Source organism: Pinus tabuliformis, chromosome 8 (assembly GCF_031772625.1).
Source record: "Pinus tabuliformis cultivar Carrire ecotype Pingquan chromosome 8, CPIR1, whole genome shotgun sequence".
Lineage (NCBI taxonomy): Eukaryota > Viridiplantae > Streptophyta > Pinopsida > Pinales > Pinaceae > Pinus > Pinus tabuliformis.
In genome coordinates, this window is record NC_142294.1 from 1,369,419,924 (window position 1) to 1,369,441,525 (window position 21,602).

Here is a 21,602-nt window from a genome sequence, read left to right on the forward strand (position 1 = left end):
CTAGAACACTGAAAGCCAATCTCTAAATCACAAAATCCAGGTTTTGTATAGGATCGTTGAGCCAAGTTCAGTCGCAATCGTGCAAAGGCAAAAAAAGAAATTTAAGGGAGTCAAAGTAAATCGGTCAAACGGCTGAAGAGACAACTTTTTAAGCCAAAATTTTGTGTTGGAGACCAAAGTCTGATTTGATGATAAAATAAAAATACAAATAAAAGGTTGGCAGTTGAGTGGGTTGCAAACAGCCTAGTTGCTATGGTGGCCAACAACCTCAGGCTGTCAGACCAAGCGCCATAAACTCAAGCCGATTGACAAAAATCGTGAGTCGGTCAAGCCCAAGAAGAGGGAACTTGACGAGGAGCCACCATCGAAGCTACAAAAAAAAATCGAAAGAGTCAATCAACCATGCAAGCAAAGCGGTGGACGATGAAGTGACAGTGTCAGTTGGCAGATCAACTCGGTGGCAACATAAAGAAACCTACAACAATTGAACCACCGACCGCAAGAGACCCTACCCAAGATCGTGTGAAAGATTATGCGAAGGAGAGCCACCAAAATAAGATCTATGCACAGGGATTTGGTCGTAGTAGAGTGCAACATGAACGAAGGTGACATGGTTTTGAGCTTACAGAAGGCGCGGACAAGTGGATGGATTGTGCATCGACAGGAGAATAAGTCATCAAGGCTAGGAAGGTTGTGGTGTTGTAGGAGACAGGGCCTATAGGACCAATAGGCCATGCACACAAGGTGATAAACCAACAAGGAAAACCAATCAATGGGCGTCATGACGATAAGGTAGGCCAGTGGTGGAAGTGCCAATTGACACGGACGACAGAATCCCACTACAAAGAAACGTAGGTTTGAGCACAGAAACGTTGAGCGGTGGATGGATTGGATCAAAATATCGACAGGTCATGACCAGGGCAACAGAGTGCAGGATCCAGGACAACTAACGAGCACACAAGCAAATGCCAAGACACAATCGCCAGTAAGAGTCGACAGGATCACAATTATAAGTTGTGTGGGATGCTGATATCAAAATGTTATTGACTACAAAATAGATGTTGCAAAGAATTGGGGCGTCACAATACCATTGCAAAGTGGGAACAACAACAACACACTAGAAGGGCGTGGACAATTGAAGCTTGAGCATCCTCAACCTGGAACAACCACGAAAGGGCCATGGGTCTCTCCGCAAAGGTTAATGACACACAAAGGGACCAGAGCTTGGAGGAGACAGGCAAGAGTGCCAGTAGTGTTTGGTCGGTTGAGCTAGTAGTAGCCAGCAGCAGGTAAAAAGGAGAATACCAGCTTGCCAGTAAGAATGGCAAAGGTCAACCCTCATAGGGAGAGAGGGTGGACGTATCAATCAAGGAATTGGCAACAAAGTTTATAACCCATAACACTGCTAGGAATTAGCACAGGATCGATGTTAGTGACAAAGATTGAGCAAGAGACTCTGAGCATTGGGTTGAGACTGAGGACTCATGTCTTCTAATCTGGAAGATGGGCAAGCGGTCTCTTCCAGATCTGTCATAACCAGTTGGTATGAGCTAGCATCGATGGGTGCTCAGGAGCAACCTCCTAAGAGCATGGTTGGGAGAAACAAATCTTCATATCAAATTCCAAAGCAGGTAACATGGAAGCCTTCTAGTCCAGAGGGAGCACCATAGCAGCAGATGATGTGGTGGGATTGGAGATAGATCCAGGTGGAGGAGGTTCTTCCAGAAGTACCTTCCTCGCTAGGAGGGACTGTTGATTTTTTGTAGCTCAAGTAGGTACTTCTACACAGGCCTTGTGTCTACGGGTGCAGAAGTCGCCCACATTCTCCTTAGAACACTTGAATTAGTGTGATCAAGTTGCTAATGTAATTTAGCCTAAGTCTAACTTAGAAAAAAAAACACATATTAACATGTTGGCTTATTAAGCCAATAGAAGCTTAGGAAAAGTAAAGTAATTTACTTTAGTAAGTTTTAATCTTAGCCATTAATCTCAAGTGAGGTGAGATCTAATCTTGATCGTCAATCACTTTGAGATTATAGTTAGGGTTAGGGTTTTAGCTCAATGTAAAGTTATAAAAGCAAGGATGAGGAGAGGAGATAGACACACAACAGTAGCACAAAATTGAGAGACACATCTCAATGAGCGATGTCTTGAGTCCGAGGAAGGTGCAATGAGTAATGAGGGTGATAGATCCAGATTACCCAATGAAGATCAAAAGACAAATCTAAGGCTTGATCGGGTGGATAACTCCAGGTTTATTGTTATATATGTAATTCCACAATTGGGTTATCCCGAGACGAGAGCCCAAGTAGGTTCACAAATTAATTGATTAATGAAAAATTGTGATTGGGCAAAAATTTGTCATTGTGATTGAGATCATTATATTTGCTTTTGCCGAATATTTTGTTAGGAATCTAGGTGTGTGTTTATTCAATAAGTTCTACGCTAGGAATTAAATACCAAGTGCTAAGTTCACAGGAAAACTAATAGCCAATCTTAATCCAAACTTCAAAGCGCATAAGATCCCACCCAAGACCCAAAAAGGGAGATCCAATAAGGGCATGCATCCAATGCCTATGTGCATACTAAGGTTGAATAACCAAGTCATCTCTCAACTCCACAAAGTGCCCAAAGTGGGAAGCCATCTTCAAGGCAAGTCCATCAAGTAGTGCAATCCATGTGATTTAGATGTATTGGTAGATGTCTTGCTTGATTACCCAGTTTAAAAATTTTAAATACTACATGAAGGGAAAATCATTACCCAGTTTAAATCCTACTTCAAGGGAAAGAGATTAACAAGTGCATCTAGAGAGTATCAAAAGAGAGGGATTTGATCAAGGAAGACGAAAACAAAATTGTTTAACCTAGAGGCCTCAAAAAACCAACAATAACCACATCCCAAGGGGCTACAACAACCTCAAAGCAAGAAAGTCAATATTACATGAGTAGGCATTTCTAAAGGCAAGGGGTGTGCTCACCACACTCCTAGAATGTGGGTACTCCAAAAATGTACATTTTCGCATGTCTCCTTTTGGTGGAATGCAAGGAAACACACTAGGGGAATGTCTCCTTAAAAAAATGAGATGACCCCATGGTCTTTTTTACCAAAGCCTATTGTTTTCCACCCCCCCCAAACCTAGTAATTATGGATAATATTAAATTCTTAAAGTAAAAGTTGGCATTATCCTTTATTTTTCTTTTTCTATCCCTTTACTTGAATTTTTAACATTACCATTAATTATTCAAGATGTTTGAGAGTGGTTCCAACCTCATCAAACTTCATATGGAGGAAAGGAATTTCATATCCGATACATAATTTCGTAGACTTGACAATTTTTAAGATTTCAGAATTGGCCAAATCGCAGGATTTCCATTGGACTCTATCATGTATGAGGATATAACATTGACAAGTTAATCAAGAGCACCAAGCCCTCTATGTACCCCGGTGTTGATGGCATCAATTGTTGAACTCCTTTGTCATGATTTTAGCAAAAATGTATTGAGGAAAAAACACTTCTACCTCAAAATTGGGAAGGTGATACTATCTTATAAATTTTCAATTTGCTAAATATAATGAGAAATACAGTAGCAATAGTCTATCTATGGTTTATTAGTCATGATTTATGATTTATTAATTATTTTGTTACATTGTTATGTATAAGACTATGATTTATCATTCATTTGTATTTTAAGTCTCACATATTCTAATTTAAATAATGTAGTATTTTGGGTGGAGTCTCCTATGTTGGAGACTACAATGTCCCCTACAACATGCACTAAAAGTTGGGGGGTCATTCTACATATCACCTAGATGCATTCCCAATGTTTATATCCCCGCATCTTAGAAACTTGGTGCAACATTAAGCAAAGTGCAAGATTTGGATATCAATCCTTCCCAAAGGCCATCTCCAAGGTCCAACCTTGTTAAGAAAGGTGAAAAAGTTGAGCCCCAATCTCTACCCAAATGATATATTAGGGAACCATCCACTTGCATTGGATGATGCACTCATGGATGGTCTAGACTCTCTGATTTTAGCCTAATCAATCTAGAGGAAACTTGGTTCCTAGACCTCTAAACCATACAACAACATGGATGAAATATCATGGAAGTGGTTCTTGAAGAACTAGCACTTAAGAAGGGCCATAGAAACATAACCCTTATTGACCCACAACTACAAAGCCTATCACATATTAAAATGTGTCCCCGTGAATTGAACCCAAGTAGCGATATGTGGTAGTGATCTCAATCTCTTCCCCCAAAAAGATGAAATGGTAATCGATAAGAGCATACTTCAATGTGTTGAAGAGCATGATGTTGGTTTTACCGAGGTTGACCATTAACTATCGAAGTTCATAGACATTGGATATGACACTAATCTATCGCTACATCCCCTTAGGGGAGTTAGCCAAAGGATTAAATAAGGAAATGAACATGTGATGTAGAAGACAAATATCCCCATCCTAAGTTTGATCACGAAGAAAGGAGTCTAACTTATCAATATGAATCCCAAAAAGGGAAGCAAGAGGGGGGGCCCCACTTGACCCTAGTGGTGTTCTTAACATAGTCTAGGAGACTGTGTGTTACGTGAAGGTGTCCTAAGACAAATTCATTAAATATTTTCATAATAGTCATTAGGACGATCTTTGAAATACCAATGTCACGAAGTCATTAGATTAAAAGATCTGCATGAAACAACCTAAAGTGTTTAGCCTTGAGAGGTGAGGGTTATTAGTATGTTGACTATGGAAGTCAATATATGGTTTAAGATAGTCATTAAGAAGATGATACAAGACTTCATAGTTATAGGTTGAAGAAGGTTTTTACAAGAATATTTGGATATGACTTCATCTAATTCACACTAGATAAAGGTTATGTGTAATTATTTCTCAATATGTTGAATCCAATGACTACCAATGACATACACTTTATCACGTTAAAAAAGCTCCAACTTACATCTCAATTTGAGACGAAGGACCTTGGTGCTATGCATCACTGCTAAGGTATTAACATATGGTAACATGGGAGGATGAAGAAAAATTTCATGATTTAACAAAACTATATCAACGCAATTCAAGAAATGTTCATAATGTTGAATTGGAAACCACAATTAGAACCCTAACATAACATGGTGTCAGGCTATCGAAGTCAATGATTCCTAAAGGCCAACATTGAGTGGGATTAGAATGAAAATATATTGTATCAAAGTGCAATCAAAACTTGGTCTACAATGGTCTATACAAAACTTGACATCGCAAAAGTAACAGGAGTAAAAAACAAGACTGTGACCAATACTAGATATGGTCATCATTAGACTGTGAAGATGAGACAATTTTATTAATGTCCAAAAATGACCAAGTGATAAGCCAATGGGACTCAAGATTACAATTTACAATTAGTGGCCACTAAATAGTGGGAGTCTCTACAACACTCCTATAGCTAGAATGTTATCAAAATAAAAGAGTTATAAATGGCGATAAAAGAAAGAGAAGCACAAGAGTTAGGAAAAACCTACAAGGCACAAGGCACTACCTCCACATCAACATCATAAGTAGAAATCAAAGTAGAGGAATAATAGAGAAAGGAGGGCTCCCTATTCACATCAATGATTGTTAAGGGACCAATGCAAAGCATGATGATGTCATCCACAAAGCACCCAAAGTTAGGGGGCAAGGCTATACAATCTTTGGAGACATCATGGCAAGAGAAGAGATGAGAGATGGCCGAGAAAACTTGTCTATCCTCACATTTGAGGTCCAGGAGAAGAAACACATGATAGAGAACTGGCTATTCGCCCTAACTCAAGATGACATACACCATAGTGAGTAGGCCTAACTCTAAGGTCTCATAAAGGTAACAAGTCTAGCAACCATGCAAGAGGAGGTCCATAGTCTCTCATAGATCTACCACCATTCAACTCATGTATATGAAGGGTACAACTGAATTTGGTATTTGATATGGTGGTCATGTGCCACAACCAGCTCCACTTATATAAAAATGCAAATGGGGTTAGTTATGTCACTATTGTAAGTGTTAGAGTAGACAATTCAAGCAATCAAATATAATAGTCTATTGCATTGTCCAACATTGAGTTGAGCACCTTGTAATAATGCAAGCTCATAAGAAGGAAATTTGGTTTCAACTTTCAACATTTGTACAAAGACTTAAAGTTGTATATGGCAAAGCCCTTGAAAAAGCATTGCAAACTTGAGAGTGTAGTGGCATTAGAGAAGAACCAAACTTATCATGCTAGGGGAAGCACATCAATATGTTATAGCATTTCATAAGGCAAATGGTAGAGTCTACATAGTGTTGTAAGAGAAATGCAGGTATTATTGACTCATTTATAAAGTCTACAAGTGGAGATGATACCAAGTGGTCTACATCCTAGAACCTGCATGGCAATCCACCAAATCAATTTTGTTGAATGACTACAGGGCATTTAAGCAATGACTCTAAAGTGATCAACAAGTGGGCAAAATTGTTGAGGTGTCAACAACTACTACCAAGTCAAAAAGGCCAACTTGAGAACGTGGTTGACAATCAACAAGGAAGGACCACAATATGAAGGTTGACATCATCGATAAACAACTTGATACAAAAATAAACTTGGTCAATCAGCAAGCAAATGCTTTTGAATACCCAACATCTTGTAAGCTAACCTCATTAGGTAAAAGATACTAGCCCTCTATTATAAATAAATAAGGTTCTTAAAACCATCTCGGATAAAAATATGTAATGTGACTATACAATTGATGCAATCTTGTTGTAAGAATGTCTTGTATTATTCTTTAAGCAATTAGGATGATTACAATAATGAAGGACAAGTTTATGTCCTAACCATATCCATGTGTATCAATCATGTGATACTTTTGATTGTCAAAGTTATATTTTTGTCATTATGTTGTTGTCCTTCTCTAGTTATTTTTATAATAACTATTTGTACGTGAAACTGCATAATTATATATAAATGGACTACTCTACCTTAACAAGTGTAATCAAAGATTATTGTTTAGACAAATGATACCTAAATTGATGGAACCTTCAATATATTATGACAACAACCCAAGTTTTAACAAATTTTTTGATTTAATGATTTAGTTTATAGGTTACTAGCCCAAAAGTAACTTAAAGCTTGATTGCATTAAGAATTAAGAATTGATATACGATGGTTATGACATTTGACCTTTCAACCGCTACTACGTTTGCTAAGGAAAATAGCAAATTATTTAATAGAAAATGTACTTGACAAATAAACAAACGGATGCAAATAGGAAGAAAGCCAAGGAGATATAGTATGGTTGGATGGGAGACTGAAGTTATTTTTCCTCATTAATATATGGAGTGAAGGGATCTCTAACTGAATAGCTTATATGGCATAATACTTGCTAAGGTTTTGCAAATGGGATAGCAAGCTAAGTGGGCTTGAATGTTGGAAAAAACTCCACAGTTAAGCATGCTTGAACCAATAGTCTTGGGATGGGGGCCCTCCCAGGAAGCCCTGGTTATAGGGTGCAAGCCCCAAAGGTCATGATTGATGCTATGCAATTTATTTCACAAGTATCAATCCCACTTCTTCTCCCCTGTGAGCATCACCCAACGCAATGAATGCTACATGGACTATTCAAAATCATGAAAAACTTGGACAATTGAGACTAATACTCATGGATATGGTCATAGTATAATGACTTACTCTATGCAGTTAATCCCAAAAATGATATCTAATATGTTGCACTACAAAAGCCCCTTGATTAAATTAAAACAAAATTAATAATCTTGAATGCAAGCTTAGGACGACAAACAAAAACTGTCAATATAGAATAATATGTGTTTTGTGAATTTTAAAATAATTCATCATACGAATTCATAACATTAGTGAAGGAGTGCAAAGACAAAGGTATCAACTATGAGGCACTGCCCGAGATAAATGGTTGGAGACAAGGCACAAAATGATCGCAATTAGAAGATAGTAATAAACTAGAACCAACAAAGATGTAGATGGGATGAAATGTAGAGTGTGACAACATCAATGATGAGAGCATTTAAGGGAAGACACGGGAAGCAAGAAAAACCATATGGTGCAGTTCATTTATAGTCAAAAAATAAAAACAATTAAAAAAACATTTTTATACTTTGGAACAAGATGAGGATCTCAACATCTTACCTTCCCTTTTCTTCTCTATATAAGACTCCAAAATCCAAAGTTTTGTTGTTTCTCAGCTACAACACACTAGTTTGAGCACATTAAAGAGGTTTGGATTTGTACTATGGAGAGCAAGTAACTTTCAAAGGTAAGAAAAGTGTAGACGGGGGATCTTCGACCATATTCCAAGAACATTTAAGGTCCAACAAGTATGAAAACTTAAATAAGCATCAATCTTTTTTCATTTATTTGACTGGAAAAGTTAGATCAATTTTTCATTTATTTGATTGGAAAAGTTAGATCATTTTTTTCATTTATTTGACTGGAAAAGTTAGACCAATGATTAAAGAGGTTTGGATTAGTACTATAGAGAGCAAGCAGCTTTCAAAGGCGAGAAAAGAGTAGACAAGAGGGATTTTCGACCATATTCCAAGAACATTTGAGGTCCAACAAGTATGAAAACTTAAATAAGCATCATTTTTTTTCATTTCTTTGACTTGAAAAGTTAGATCAATGATTAGATTGAACTAGGCGTTGACAACCTTCACATTCCCATAGATGATAAGGATAATTTCCTATAGAACATAATAATAATAATAACCTAATTTTAAGGCCACAGCTTAGCACGTGCAAAGGGCAAAACAAAGGTTGATTGAGAAAGACTAGTAACTTGAGAATTGCTCCATTTTCCAAAACAGTGTAACTGCCAAATGGAACTTGGATATTGTTGTTCTAACTGTATAAATCTGTGATTAGTTATGCATAAAATAAAATAAAAATATTATTTACTTTACATATTTAATATTTGGGGTACGTTCCCCTATGTCACGAACCCCAAAGTCACTTGTCACACAACCGAAGATTTTGGAGGCCTCCACCCATCCCATGTCCCCATTACATGGTGGAAAATGGTACAATAGTGTTAAGGATTGATGTTTTGGTTTTCTTATCAGTATAAAGGTTCTTAACCAGAGTATTATATATGGTTTCAAATAGAATAAGGTCACATATCTGTTTTACAAACAAATATAGGCTATCATAGAAAGGAACTTTGTTCAATAACTTCTTAATATGCCTCTGATCTTTTAAAATGTTAATGACTCCCAGCTTCGTCATCATCCATATCCATTTACATATTTTACCAAATTTGTATGTGTAACCAAAACCGGATGTTATCAACACAGCTCATGCGGCTAAGCCAACCCCCACTGCTGAGGACCAGCCCGAATCCCTGGAAGTAATGCAAGCGAAGGTTGACCGCCACGTTCAGGAGATAGACCTGGATACCATCAGCCAGATGGGAAAATTTATTTAAGGGAACGCCCGTGGTTCTCCTCTGCCCTCTTTCTGTCTCGGCTTTATTTGTCTGTGTTGTTGCTCTTTATTTCTGTCTCGGCATAAGCTTATGTATGTTGTTGCCTTATATGTATGGTGTCGACAATACTAGTTTTCATGTAACGTTTTGCTCTGTTCCAAGCCACCCTGCGCGGTGGGCTTATTTTTGGTCCATGTGTCTCATAACCTCTGAGCAGGCGATTAGCCTTCGATTATTGTATATCCCTGCTCGCACTGCTTCGGCAGTTTTTTGTATTATACTTGTTCTATAATATAATCTTCTAACTTACACAAAAAAAACCTTCCAGTCACTATCAAATTCACTAATCATTCCTAATCGCCCATCCAATTATTAATTATTTTCCTAAGTTTAACTTGGGAAAATTGGTTAATTAAATCAGATTAATTGAGGTAAATAGATGTTGCTCTAGAGACTTCCAAAAAAAGTCACTTAATGGGGTCAAAATGATCTTAGTCATCGATTCTGATTAGATCATGGTTGTTGATTGCTCAACGAGAGATTATAAGAGCAAGTCGATGGGGCCTTTGGAGAACACAGAGATACTCAGTGAGTACGATTTACAGTGATAACAAGGGCACAGAGGGAGACATCAGCAACAAGGTTTCAGCAAAGAGTTTGGGAAGATGATTTATGGAGAAATTCTCCACAGATTTTCCAATCATTTCGTGGAGGAAAGGAGGTTGAATTATTCTACAAGAGGGAGGTTGATTCAGCTAGTGTGCATTGTCAGTTTACCCAGTGCGAGTTGCAGAGGCTACAATTCGATTTCCAATGCAAGAGTTGGCTACCAAAGGAGGTGTGAGTGGCTTCAGTGTGTTGCATGAGGTAGTGTAGTTGTCGGAACGAATTTCCAAAGGTTGAAAAACTTTCCCAAAGCCAGCAGTGCTCATTTCCAATCACCAATGCAAGCAACAGGAAAAGGTGCAAATTGGCAGAGTGAGGCCGAATTGTTCTAGCAGAAGGAAACTTGCCTTTCTAGTTGATTTTGCCAATGGAGAACATTGTTTGCCGGAGCTTTGCCAATGAGAGGCAAGCAATTGTTGTAATTCTCAAATTGTTGAAGATTTAATAATAATATAGACCCTCATCTGCAGAATTAGTTTTCCCCGCATTGGTGTTTTTCCACGAACATTTGTCCAAAAATATCAGTGTCAATAATTTTGTGTGTGTGCATTATTTCTCAATTCCTGTATTTATTTGTGAATATTATAGTAGTGAATTAATCTTTATTTGTTGTATTAAAATTTTGAAAACAAATAATCTCCAATAGATAGAAAATTAAATTTCCAATTACTGCAATTCAGGAAATTTCAGATGGTATCAAAGTTGATCTAGGCGCAGAGGGTTTATAGGAGTAAATCAATACAAGGCACAAAAAGAGAAAGTCAAGGGTTTTAACCTAGCTTGATTGCTTCAGTTATTCTCAAGTTTATTTGAGTTTCAACAATTTCCAAAGATGGTCGTAGCAGGAATGAGAGATCAGAACAAGTTGGATGGAGCCTCCAACTTTGGCATGTGGAATGCCAGAATGTCATTCATATTGGATGCGTATGGATTGAAGGAGTATGTGGAGAATGTGATTGCCCTAACAACAGATCCACAACAATAGGCAACCTACAAAAAGGAGAATGCCAAAGCGAAGAGGATTATCCTTTATGGAGTCGAGCATCATATTGTCTCACATATCGCAAAGAAGGAAATAGCGAAGTCGATGTGGGACGCAGTTATTAACCTGTACCAGAATCCTTCAGAAAACAGGAAGTGGATTCTCCGAGAGAAGTTGAGGACCATCAAGATGCATAAGAGTGAGGACATTACATCCTATCTCACCAGAGCTATCATAGATGAATTGGCTACAGTAGGAGACAAGTCAAGTGATGATGAGCTAGTGCGAATAGCATTGAATGGGTTTTCCAAGGAATGGAGTATGTTCATCCAAGTGATTTCTGGGCGAGATACACTTCCAGGTTGGGATAACCTATGGAGTGACTTCACTCAAGAGGAGCTAAAGCTCACACTGGTCAATGTCACCAGTAGCAACAACAAAACACCGAAGGTGGAGAAGGAGCAAGAAAATGTAGCCCTAGTAGGAAAAGGGAACGCGAAGAAGGGTTCCAATAAGGAGCATGGCTAAAAGCGAGACAAGAAGAAGAAATACCTTTCTAAAGTCAACTGTTTTGGTTGCAGTCAGCATGGACACTATGTCAACCAATGTCCTAACCGAAAAAAGGAAAAGATGGGGAAGCAGACAGCAGCTTCAGCGGACATTGAGGATTTGTCTTCTAGGTTGGAAGACAAATTCGCTCTCATAGCTTGCCTCTCTAGCTCCACATCCACAGGTGTTTGATACATAGACAGTGGAACGTCAACACATATGACGAGAGTTAGGGACTATTTCTCCAATTACAAGGAAAAGGATATAGACTTCCAGATACATATGGGAAACAAAACCAAGTGTGCTACAGTTGGGAGAGGTACCATCAACATTCACAAGGAGTTAGGCAAAAGCAACAGTGTTACAGATGTGTTGCATGTGCAAGGTTTGGGTATGAATATAATTTCAGTTTCTGCACTACAGGATAAGGGGTACGATGTTTACTTTGTGGGGCAGAAGGTGTACATTGAGCACCAGAGTTGGAAGAAGATCAAACAGATTGGGGTTCGAAGCAACAGGTTGTACAAGTCGCAGTATGATTATCCAGAGGCACTAATTAGCAGCAGTAGCAATAGTGGTGGAGACGTGGGAGAGCTATGGCATAGGAGGGCGGGACACTTACATCATGGAGCACTCAAGTTGCTCAAGGAGACTTTAACCAGAGTTCCAGAATTGAGCACGGAACACAATGACAAGTGCAGAGGATGCGTAATTGGGAAGATCGCAAAGGCAATGTTCCCAGGAAGTGACAATAAAGCCAATGGTGTGCTTCATCTGATACATTCATATATGTGTGGCTCGTTGTCTACCAAATCTCTCAGGGGTTATGAGTATTTCGTAACCTTCATCTATGACTTCTCCAGGAAAACCTGGATCTATTTCGTGAAGACAATGGACGAGGTATTTAGTCGCTTCCAAGAGTTCAACGCTCTTGTGGCGAACATAAGTAAAAAGATCAAGATGTTTTGTACGGATAAAGCCTTCATAGGGTTTTGTGCAAAGGAGGGCATTAGGAGAGAGTGGGCAGCTCCATACAACCCACAACAAAATGGGGTTGCAGAACGAAAGAATAGGCTGATTTTTGAAGCAGCGAGGGCAATGTTATATGACCAAGATATCCCTAAGTTTCTATGGGCGGAGGCATGTAACACAACAATGTACATACAAAACAGGGTTCCTCACAAAGCGTTGGGGAAGATAACACCAGAGGAGGTCTTCACGGAGCAGAAGCGAGAAGTCAAGCACTTCAGGATCTTTGGCAACATAGCTTACTATCATGTGTCGAATGATAAACGCACCAAATTAGATCACACTGCAATGAAGGTTTATTTCGTTGGTTATAGTGAAACGTCCAAGGCATACCGAATCTATATTCCTAGTAGCAAGAGGATCATCGTGAGACGGAACATGAAGTTCCAGGAGGAGAAAGCCTCAGGAGGTTTCGCGAGTTGCCACTAGATGATTAGAGTGGGCCAACAAAAGCTCCAAGGGTTGGGCAGCAATCGCAAGGACAGCCACAAGGACAGTTGAGTACTATTACAGTTACCAACACAAACACTAGCTCAAGTGCAAGAGGTCATGTGAGTTCATAGCAGATGGAGCAACAAGGGCAACATGAGGAGCAAGAAGCTCAAACCACCACCAGCAAAAGGAGTAGAGAGGTGCTTCAGACATTGAGAGATGCACAGGAGTTCATGGAAGCTCCTAGGGTGAGCACCAAAGAGCACAGATAACCAAACAGGTATAAGGCATTGGTGACCGAAGTCGTTGCCAAAGAGCCTTCCAACTATGAGGAGGTTGCACGACATCAGGTGTGGTAGGATGTCGTGGTGGAGGAGTACAAGTCCATGACGATCAATGATGTATGGTAGGTCGCGCCTAGACTTGTGGACGGGTCAGTAGTAGGCTCTCGATGAATCTACAAGATCAAGTATGTTGCAAATGGTAGCATGGGGAAGTATAAGGCTAAGCTCATGGCCAAGGGGTATACGCAGGAGGAAGACATAATTTATGAGGAGACCTTCCCTCCAGTGGCCAGGTTTCCATCAAGGTCGTGATATCTCTAGGAACACAGATGGGATGGCAAATTCACCAGATGGAAGACAAGACAACTTTCTTGAATGGGTTGATAGAAGAGGACGTGTATATCGAATAGCCAAAAGGATTTGAGACACAGAGACATGCACATGTGCAGACTAAAAAGAGCACTATACGAGCTCAAGCAAGCCCCCAAGGCATGGTATGGTCGAATAGACAATTACTTGCAGCAGATGGGCTTCGTAAAGAGCGAGGCAAATTCCAACCTTTACTATCTAATGGTAGGAGGTGAGCCACTCATCCTAGTTTTGCATCTGGATGATCTATTCTTGGCTATGTCACACAGTTCGGGTTCGGATTCGAGTTCGAGTTCGGCAACATTTAAGTTCGATTCAAATTCGAATTTTCTGATGAGGTTTGTATGAGGTTCGACATTAAGTTCAACTATTCATATTTTTCAATATATATATATATATGACATAAAATAATAATAATAAAAAATCAATCAATAAAGCTATATGAGTAGTAGTGAGCACCCACGAGCCACAAATCATGACCACTTTTCACTTCATGCTCTGGGCAGCAGGGACAAGCAGCATTTAGAAATTGAATTCAAGAAATTGCAGAGAATACAACACGCAGTGGCAACACTAAGCACAATAGAGCGAGTACACTCAGACTGATGTTAGCTTATGAAAACCTATCAACAGCCATGGTAAATAAAGCCAAACCAGTGGCCACTATGGGAAACTAACTGGCAGGAAGTGAAACAAGAGAAAACCATGTGCTGCACATGGATTTTCTTATAAACCTTAAAACAAATGACAAAAATCACCCGAACTCTAACCTCAAACCCCATAAAAATTTAAAAAAATTATAAAATTGGCTTCAGGTTCATCTTTAGGTTCGAATTCGTTGAGGTTCGAATTCGAGATTCGATTATCAGGTTCGACGAACCTGAACGAATTTGAAATTTTTTTTGGGTTCGCCAAGACTTGAATCTCAAGGTTCAAATTCAACGAACCCTGAGACATAGATTCTTGGTTGGGTCATCAAGGCTCATAGAGGACTACAAGAGGAACTTGGTGATTGAGTTTGAGATGAAGGACTTGGGACTAATGCCTTACTTCCTAGGGTTGTAGGTATGGCAGGCGAACAAGGAGATCTTCCTTAGGCAAGGGAGATATACTAAAAAGATCTTGAAGAGGTTCAAAATGAAGGATTGTATACCCATGTCCAGACCTATGATTACCAACTAGAGGAAGTTAGACGCATCAAAGGACGCAAATGTGGACCCAACCTTATATAGGTAGCTCATTGGATCTCTCATGTATCTAGTCAACACAAGGCAAGACATTTGTTTCACGTCCAACACTTTTAGTCAATTCATGGTGAAGCCTAAGAGAGTACACTGGACAGCAATAAGACATGTATTGAGGCATCTACACGGTACAATTAAGTATGGTCTGAGATATGCTCGAAGTGATGGTGTCAATTTGATGGGATATATAAATGCAGACTGGGCAGGCAAGAAGCAAAAGTCCATGGCACTAAGTTCTGCAGAGGCAGAATACACGGCAACAAGCATGGCCACATGCGAAGCTAATCGACTTTGGAAGCTACTAGTGGGATTGTATTAATTTTGAGTTAAAATGTTCTTTGCTTAGGTTCGAATTTGTTGAGGTTCGAATTCGAGGTTCGACTATCAGGTTCGGCGAACCTGAACGAATTTGAAAAAAAAATTTGGGTTCGCCAAAATTCGAATCTCAAGGTTCAAATTCGGCGAACCCTGTGACATAGATTCTTGGTAGGGTCATCAAGGCTCATAGAGGACTGCAAGAGGAACTTGGTGATTGAGTTTGAGATCATTAGCCCATTATCAATTCCATTAATCCATTAGCAATCACACTAACCATCATCATATGACAGTAACTAATGAAAGAACATTAAACGTAAGCGCAGAAGATAAGCCAAGACAAGGGAACATAAAGATATGGCTCAAGCTAGGGAAAAATCCCAAGATGGGGAAAACCCTCAATTCTTCTTATTATTATTTTCAAATGTTCAGCAGAGAAAAAGAGTACAATCAAAGTCAAAATTGACTTGCCAATATGAAGATCAGGACCATTGTCCAAATCCCAAAGAAATTGCCCCCTCAATCCTAAATCTTAGTTAGGTTTTATTCCATATTGTAAAGATATGGCTCAAGCCAGGGAAAAACCCCAAGATGGGGAAAACCCTCAATTCTTCTTATTATTATTATCAAATGTTCAGCAGAGAAAGAGAGTACAATCAAAGTCAAAATTGACTTGCTAATATGAAGATCAGGACCATTGTCCAAATCCCAAAGATATTGCCCCCTCAATCCTAAATCTTAGGTTTTATTCCATATTGTTGTAACTCTTCTACTAACCTTTGGATCTCTTTTCAAGGCAGCGACTTCTCTTCACTAGGTTATGTCCACATCAATCAGCTAATGTCAACCCCTACATAAGCCTTTAGGTCCACCTGATCCATGGAGACTAGGCCTGCGGCCTAACTGTGATACCAATCAACCTTTCTGCCTTCTGTGTCAAGAGATATTATCACTGCAGCCTACCTGTACCATTCTATCAGGAGTGCGGCTTACTGTTGAAGAGAAGACCCATACAAATGTATGCCAAAAACACCATCCAATAGCTCTTGACAAATGTGGCTTCCTTTCTGCTCAAAGTCGATCATGAAATTTAAGATAAATGAGCCCAGAATAATTCATAGCTAAGCCAAGACTTTCTTCAAACCGACCTCGGCCTCCTACTTGTGGAACTCGTCCCATGAAGGAGACCAAAAATGATCCCAACCTTGCCCTCATCACCTTCGTTGGAGATCTTCTTTCTTTTGCGGCTATTTCAAAGAGAAGAATGAGATATGGATGTGTGAAATGAGGTTGTAGGTACCTCTATATATACAAATCGTTGGGGTGTCAAGTGACATGACCATTGGACTATATGAGCCTACATAAGGGTGAGGCCGACCTTGATAATTTACATATGGGAGGGCATAAATTCAAAAACTCATTTCTCCTTATCCAAATTTGATGATCTTTAAGTTGTTTTTGGTCCTCATTGAAAAGACGAATTCAATGCCATAATTGTCTTCTTCAAAAGACCTGCCCTAGTTGCCAATTTTAACTCAACTAGTATTTGTTGTGATAATCAAAGTTGTATCAAACTCTCTGAGAATCCAATCTTTCATAATATGTCAAAGCATATCGACATCAGATACCACTTCATCAGAGATAATGTACAACGTGCATTAGTTCAACTACAGTATGTTCCCACAGATCAACAAATTGCAGATATTCTCACAAAGGTCTTGGGTAAGGCAAAGTTTGTCTACTTCAGGGATAAGATGGGAGTAGTGGAGAACACCTTCCTCACTAAGAGGGAGTTTTAGATTTTGGTAGCAGTGGACAGGGGTTCTAGTCTATACGGTGTCTATGAGGCCAAGGAACACATTTTCTCTGATACCCAGAAAAAGTTTCGCAAGAAATGCCTTAATTAGATTAATTAACCAATTATTAATTATTTTCGTAAGTCTAACTTAGGAAAATTAGTTAATTAAATCAAATTAATTGAGGTAAATTCATTTTTCTCTAGACATTTCTGAAAAGGTCACTTGATGGGTCAAGATGATCTTAGCCATTGATTGTGATTAGATCATGGTCGTTGATTGCTCAAAAAGAGATTATAAGAGCAAGTCGATGGGGCCTTCGGAGAACACACAGAGATACTTAGTGACTATGATTTGCAATTATAGCAAGGGCACAAAGGGAGACACCAACAACAAGGTTTCAATAGAGAGTTTGGGAAGAGAGTTTCCAAATAAATTCTCCACAAATTTTCCGGTCATTCCGAGGAGGAAAGGAGGTCGCCTTATTCTGCAAGAGGGAGGTCGATTCAGTTAGTGCGCGTTGCCAGTTTGCCCATGGCGAATTGCAAAGGCTACAGTTCGATTTCCAGTGCTGAAGTTAGCTACCGCAGGAGGTGTGAGTGGCTTCAGTGTGTTGCAGGAAGCAGTGTAGTTATCAGAACGAATTTTTGAAGGCTGAAAGAATTTCCCAGAGCCAGCAATGCACATTTCCAGTTAGCAGTGCGAGGAGCAGCAGGAGGTGCGAATCGGCAAAGGGAGGTTGAATTGTTCTTGCAGAAGTGAACTTGCATTTCTAGTTGATTTTTCCAATGGAGAAAATTGTTTGCCAAATATTTGACAAAGAGAGGCAAGGAGTTGTTGTAATTCTCAAATTATTGAAGATTTATTAATAATATAAACCCACATCCGCGAAATTGGTTTCCCCGCATTGGAGTTTTTACAAGGGAAATTTGTCCAAAATTATCGATGTCAACAATTTCGTGCGTGCGTTATTTCTCAATTCCTATATTTATTTATGAAGATTGCAATAGTGAATTAATCGTTATTTGTCATATTAAAATTCTGAAGACAAATAATCTCTAGTAGATGGAAGATTACATTTCTAGTTACTGTAATTAAGGAAATTTCACATTTAGCATAATTCTGCTTTTAGGGATACTTTCCCATGTTGGCTCATAGAAATAGAATTTATGTATACAACTAGAGACAAATGCAATAAACACATTGAACTATCTACTACAATTAGTTGCATCTCATCAGGATCTTAGCTAAGAAACCAAAAGGACAAGTTACAAGGGTTGATTAATGAAGACTAGTACAATTAGCAATCTCGAGAGAAATGACCCGGTAGCATGTCAATGGGAGATGTCTTGGATCACATCCTAAGAGGTGACGTGAGAAGCAATCAAGGTAGTTTATGCCCATGTTAGATGAGTTGTGCTTATTAAGATCTAATTTAAGAAAATACTATTACATAAAAATATGTTAGCGATAGGTAATGGGCATTAATAATAGACTTATGAAAATCTTTGTGGGATTTTGACTCATGTGGGAAAAAAATACTTTAGCGATCTCAAAGCTTTTAAAATGGATTATTATTCCTCTCAATGGGTGTGTGGGTATACCATATTCATATTGTTTAGTGTACCTCATTTGGTCATAGGTAACTCTTGAACCAAAAGTTTGCAATCCAAAAAATGGCTTTGGGGTGCAAACCCACAAGTTGATGTGATAGCATCCTCCCGCACTCTAGTACTAACATCATCATCAATTCTGACACCGTGCTTTATGAGCTATCTTTGACTTGTGCTTGTTATATGTGTGATGTTGCAAGTTATCTCCACTATAGCATGCACCTATGTTGGGATTTCATTCCACATTAATAGTCCTCTTATCACTAGTGTTTGTGTGTGTGTGTGTTTCAAAATATCTTGAATGCATAAAGATGGTTTATAAGGCATTACTTACACCAAAAGCTTTGTCATTCCAATAAATTGGCTTGTGTTGCAAGTATGCAGGTTGATTGGTAGCATCCTTATCATGAACGATGGTAAATTAGAATATACTACATAAACAACTTCACTAGGGCAAGAGAATGTTGTTCTAGGAACAAGAAGGTGGGATATTTTGGGAGGTGAAGTAAGCATAAGGATAGAGATGGTGAATCCAAGCTTGGTAATAGTAGTATTTAAGAGTCAACACAAATATTCTTGATATAAAGACACGGTTGTACGCACAAAGAGTGTTCAAATATCCTAGTGCATCTCCTATTTTAGCTCAATTTAAAGCTTTAAGGATGAGAATGTGGCTATTGCGGACAAGGGTCCCCCTCTTGACCTCCACGTAGGACACCCCAAGAATAAGTGAGGCCAAAGGAATGTTTAAGAGTTGCCCATGGAATCAGCAATGAATGGTAAACAACCTGATTGTTGGCATGTTAGACAAATTTACTCAGAAGATGGATCTTCTTCATCAATATGTGATGATGTCCTTCATTTCTGAACTAGTGATAGCTATCAAGGCATTTGAAATGGCTTTCATTCAAAACATGTTCAATATGGTGGAAAAGCATACATCAGAAAAACTATCCCTCTAAAGCACCTGCTAATGAAAGTTGACATCAGTTGCCTAAAAGAGCACAGTAACAAAGTTCCCGGCCAGAAGATCCTGAACAATGATTCTAGCATTCCAATTAAATGAGATCAAGATGAAACTGAAGATAATAACATAATTTTCTTTGGCTTCATCCAGGTTCTGCTATGTCTGGCATTCTGTATGGCACTCTGAAATGGAAATGATGAATCGAAATAGTTAGCATTTTGTAGAAATTTGGAAGTAAGCAGGCATACTATAGAAATCTGATTCAGTCTAGGATACCATTATAAGGCCAGGACACTATTATAAGGCCAATATGAGGCCATAACTCGGTAGATGTTCTCTGAAGTGAAATGTTACAGGCACATATAAAAGTCAAGATGAGGACAGGTCGATCAAATCTATAGGTCAGGAATCCTGAAGATCGCAATCAACAATTACTGGTTGCCAGACAGACACGTAATCCTGTATGTTTTGTATAAACAATAAATAACACTTAGATCAACATAGAATCTTGCCATACCCTAAAAAACCCTCGTTCTCTACCAAAGTAGCAAATTCTCTACTGATTTTATACAACTTAACATCTAAAATGATCCAAGCTTGCCAGGGATTGGCAGCTTAGAGCCAAAGCTGAAAATTTATAGACTATACTTGGAATATAGTTCATGGGTCGATGGGGCATTGGGAAAAGAGAAATAGGAACCAGTGATGCCTCCTGAATAAATAAGTCCAGTGTTGGGGAATGTAAAGTGATTGCCAATGTGTGCGACCATTAACCATTCATGTCTACTAATATCAAACAAAATACCACAAACAACGGCATCAGACATTCTTAATAACAGCATTAGCTAATCAATATGCCGCAATCTACTTGACGCAACCAGCTGTAAACATCGGCCATTGCAAATAATGCGCTCGGACAGTTAAAAAGACATTTAATGAGGCAGACAATGCCCTGCCGCCGATGCAATCCAACGAGCGCAGTATGCGGATGTGACCATTATCCTGAAATAAATACATAATAAAGATAAATGCACCGACCTGATTGAGGCTCTCCTCTGCCGCCTTTCTCTCTTGAGGGTTGGGACTAAGCGCCGCCTGCAGGATAACGGCCAAGCTCGGAAGATCCATTTTGCAAATAACAATACAAAGGAGAACCGAAGAGCAAACCAGGGACCTTCTATGAACGAACAAGGACGCAAATCCGGCAGCCTCCCAAGACAGCAGAGATCAGCGTCAACAGAAAAGCCCAAGGGTTTAAGGGATTCGGCCAGGCGAACACAGCGATCCAACAGAATCAATCTGGAGTTCCAGAGTTGGAGTTCGTGGAAAGACTGTAAACCTCGTCGTTCTCCTCCTCCGCAACCAAAGGCCAAGGGGACAATGAATCCCAATCGAGCCAGACAAGAAAGACGGAAGAATGAGCAAAGGAAGGAATGAATGAGCCGGAAATTTCACTTATTACTCATCAGTGTGTATGTGGAAGAATAAAAATAATGATGAAAAATAAATAAATATCGTTTATAGATCTGCCCGTAGCCTACCCAACCCTAGGGTTACCGGCTGTCCGGTTGGCTGAACAGGGGTTAGGTTAGAAGCGGGGCACAGCCAGAGCAGGGCTCCTCCAACTACCGACCCGGCAAAAGTAGCGCCGTACGCGCTGTCGAAGTTTAAGTGGGGAATCTAGCGAGCCGTGTGGAAGGTTTTTTATTTAAATTAGTGGGCAGGTTGACGTTGCAAATTTAAAATTTTATGTTTTTGACCACGGGGTCCGTGTAAGCTGTAACCTGATAAACGACAACAGTGAACCTGGTTTTTTCATTATTTTAAGTTCTTTAATTCTTTCTTTCCCTAGGTAAAAAATTATTTTATTTTTTTAATTATATGGTTAAAAATTTATTAA

General features: G+C 39.1%; 1 protein-coding gene across 1 annotated transcript in view; it reads right to left on the minus strand.

Moving 5' to 3' along the window:
- Positions 1-21,185, minus strand: part of LOC149240593 (importin beta-like SAD2) — a 90,356-nt gene extending 69,171 nt beyond the window's left edge. The window contains exon 1 of the mRNA XM_089373762.1: positions 20,741-21,185. Coding sequence (XP_089229888.1) covers positions 20,741-20,830 — 90 coding nt within the window. The 5' untranslated portion in view covers positions 20,831-21,185. The remainder of the gene's footprint in view (positions 1-20,740) is intronic.
- Positions 21,186-21,602: the final 417 nt, after the last annotated feature.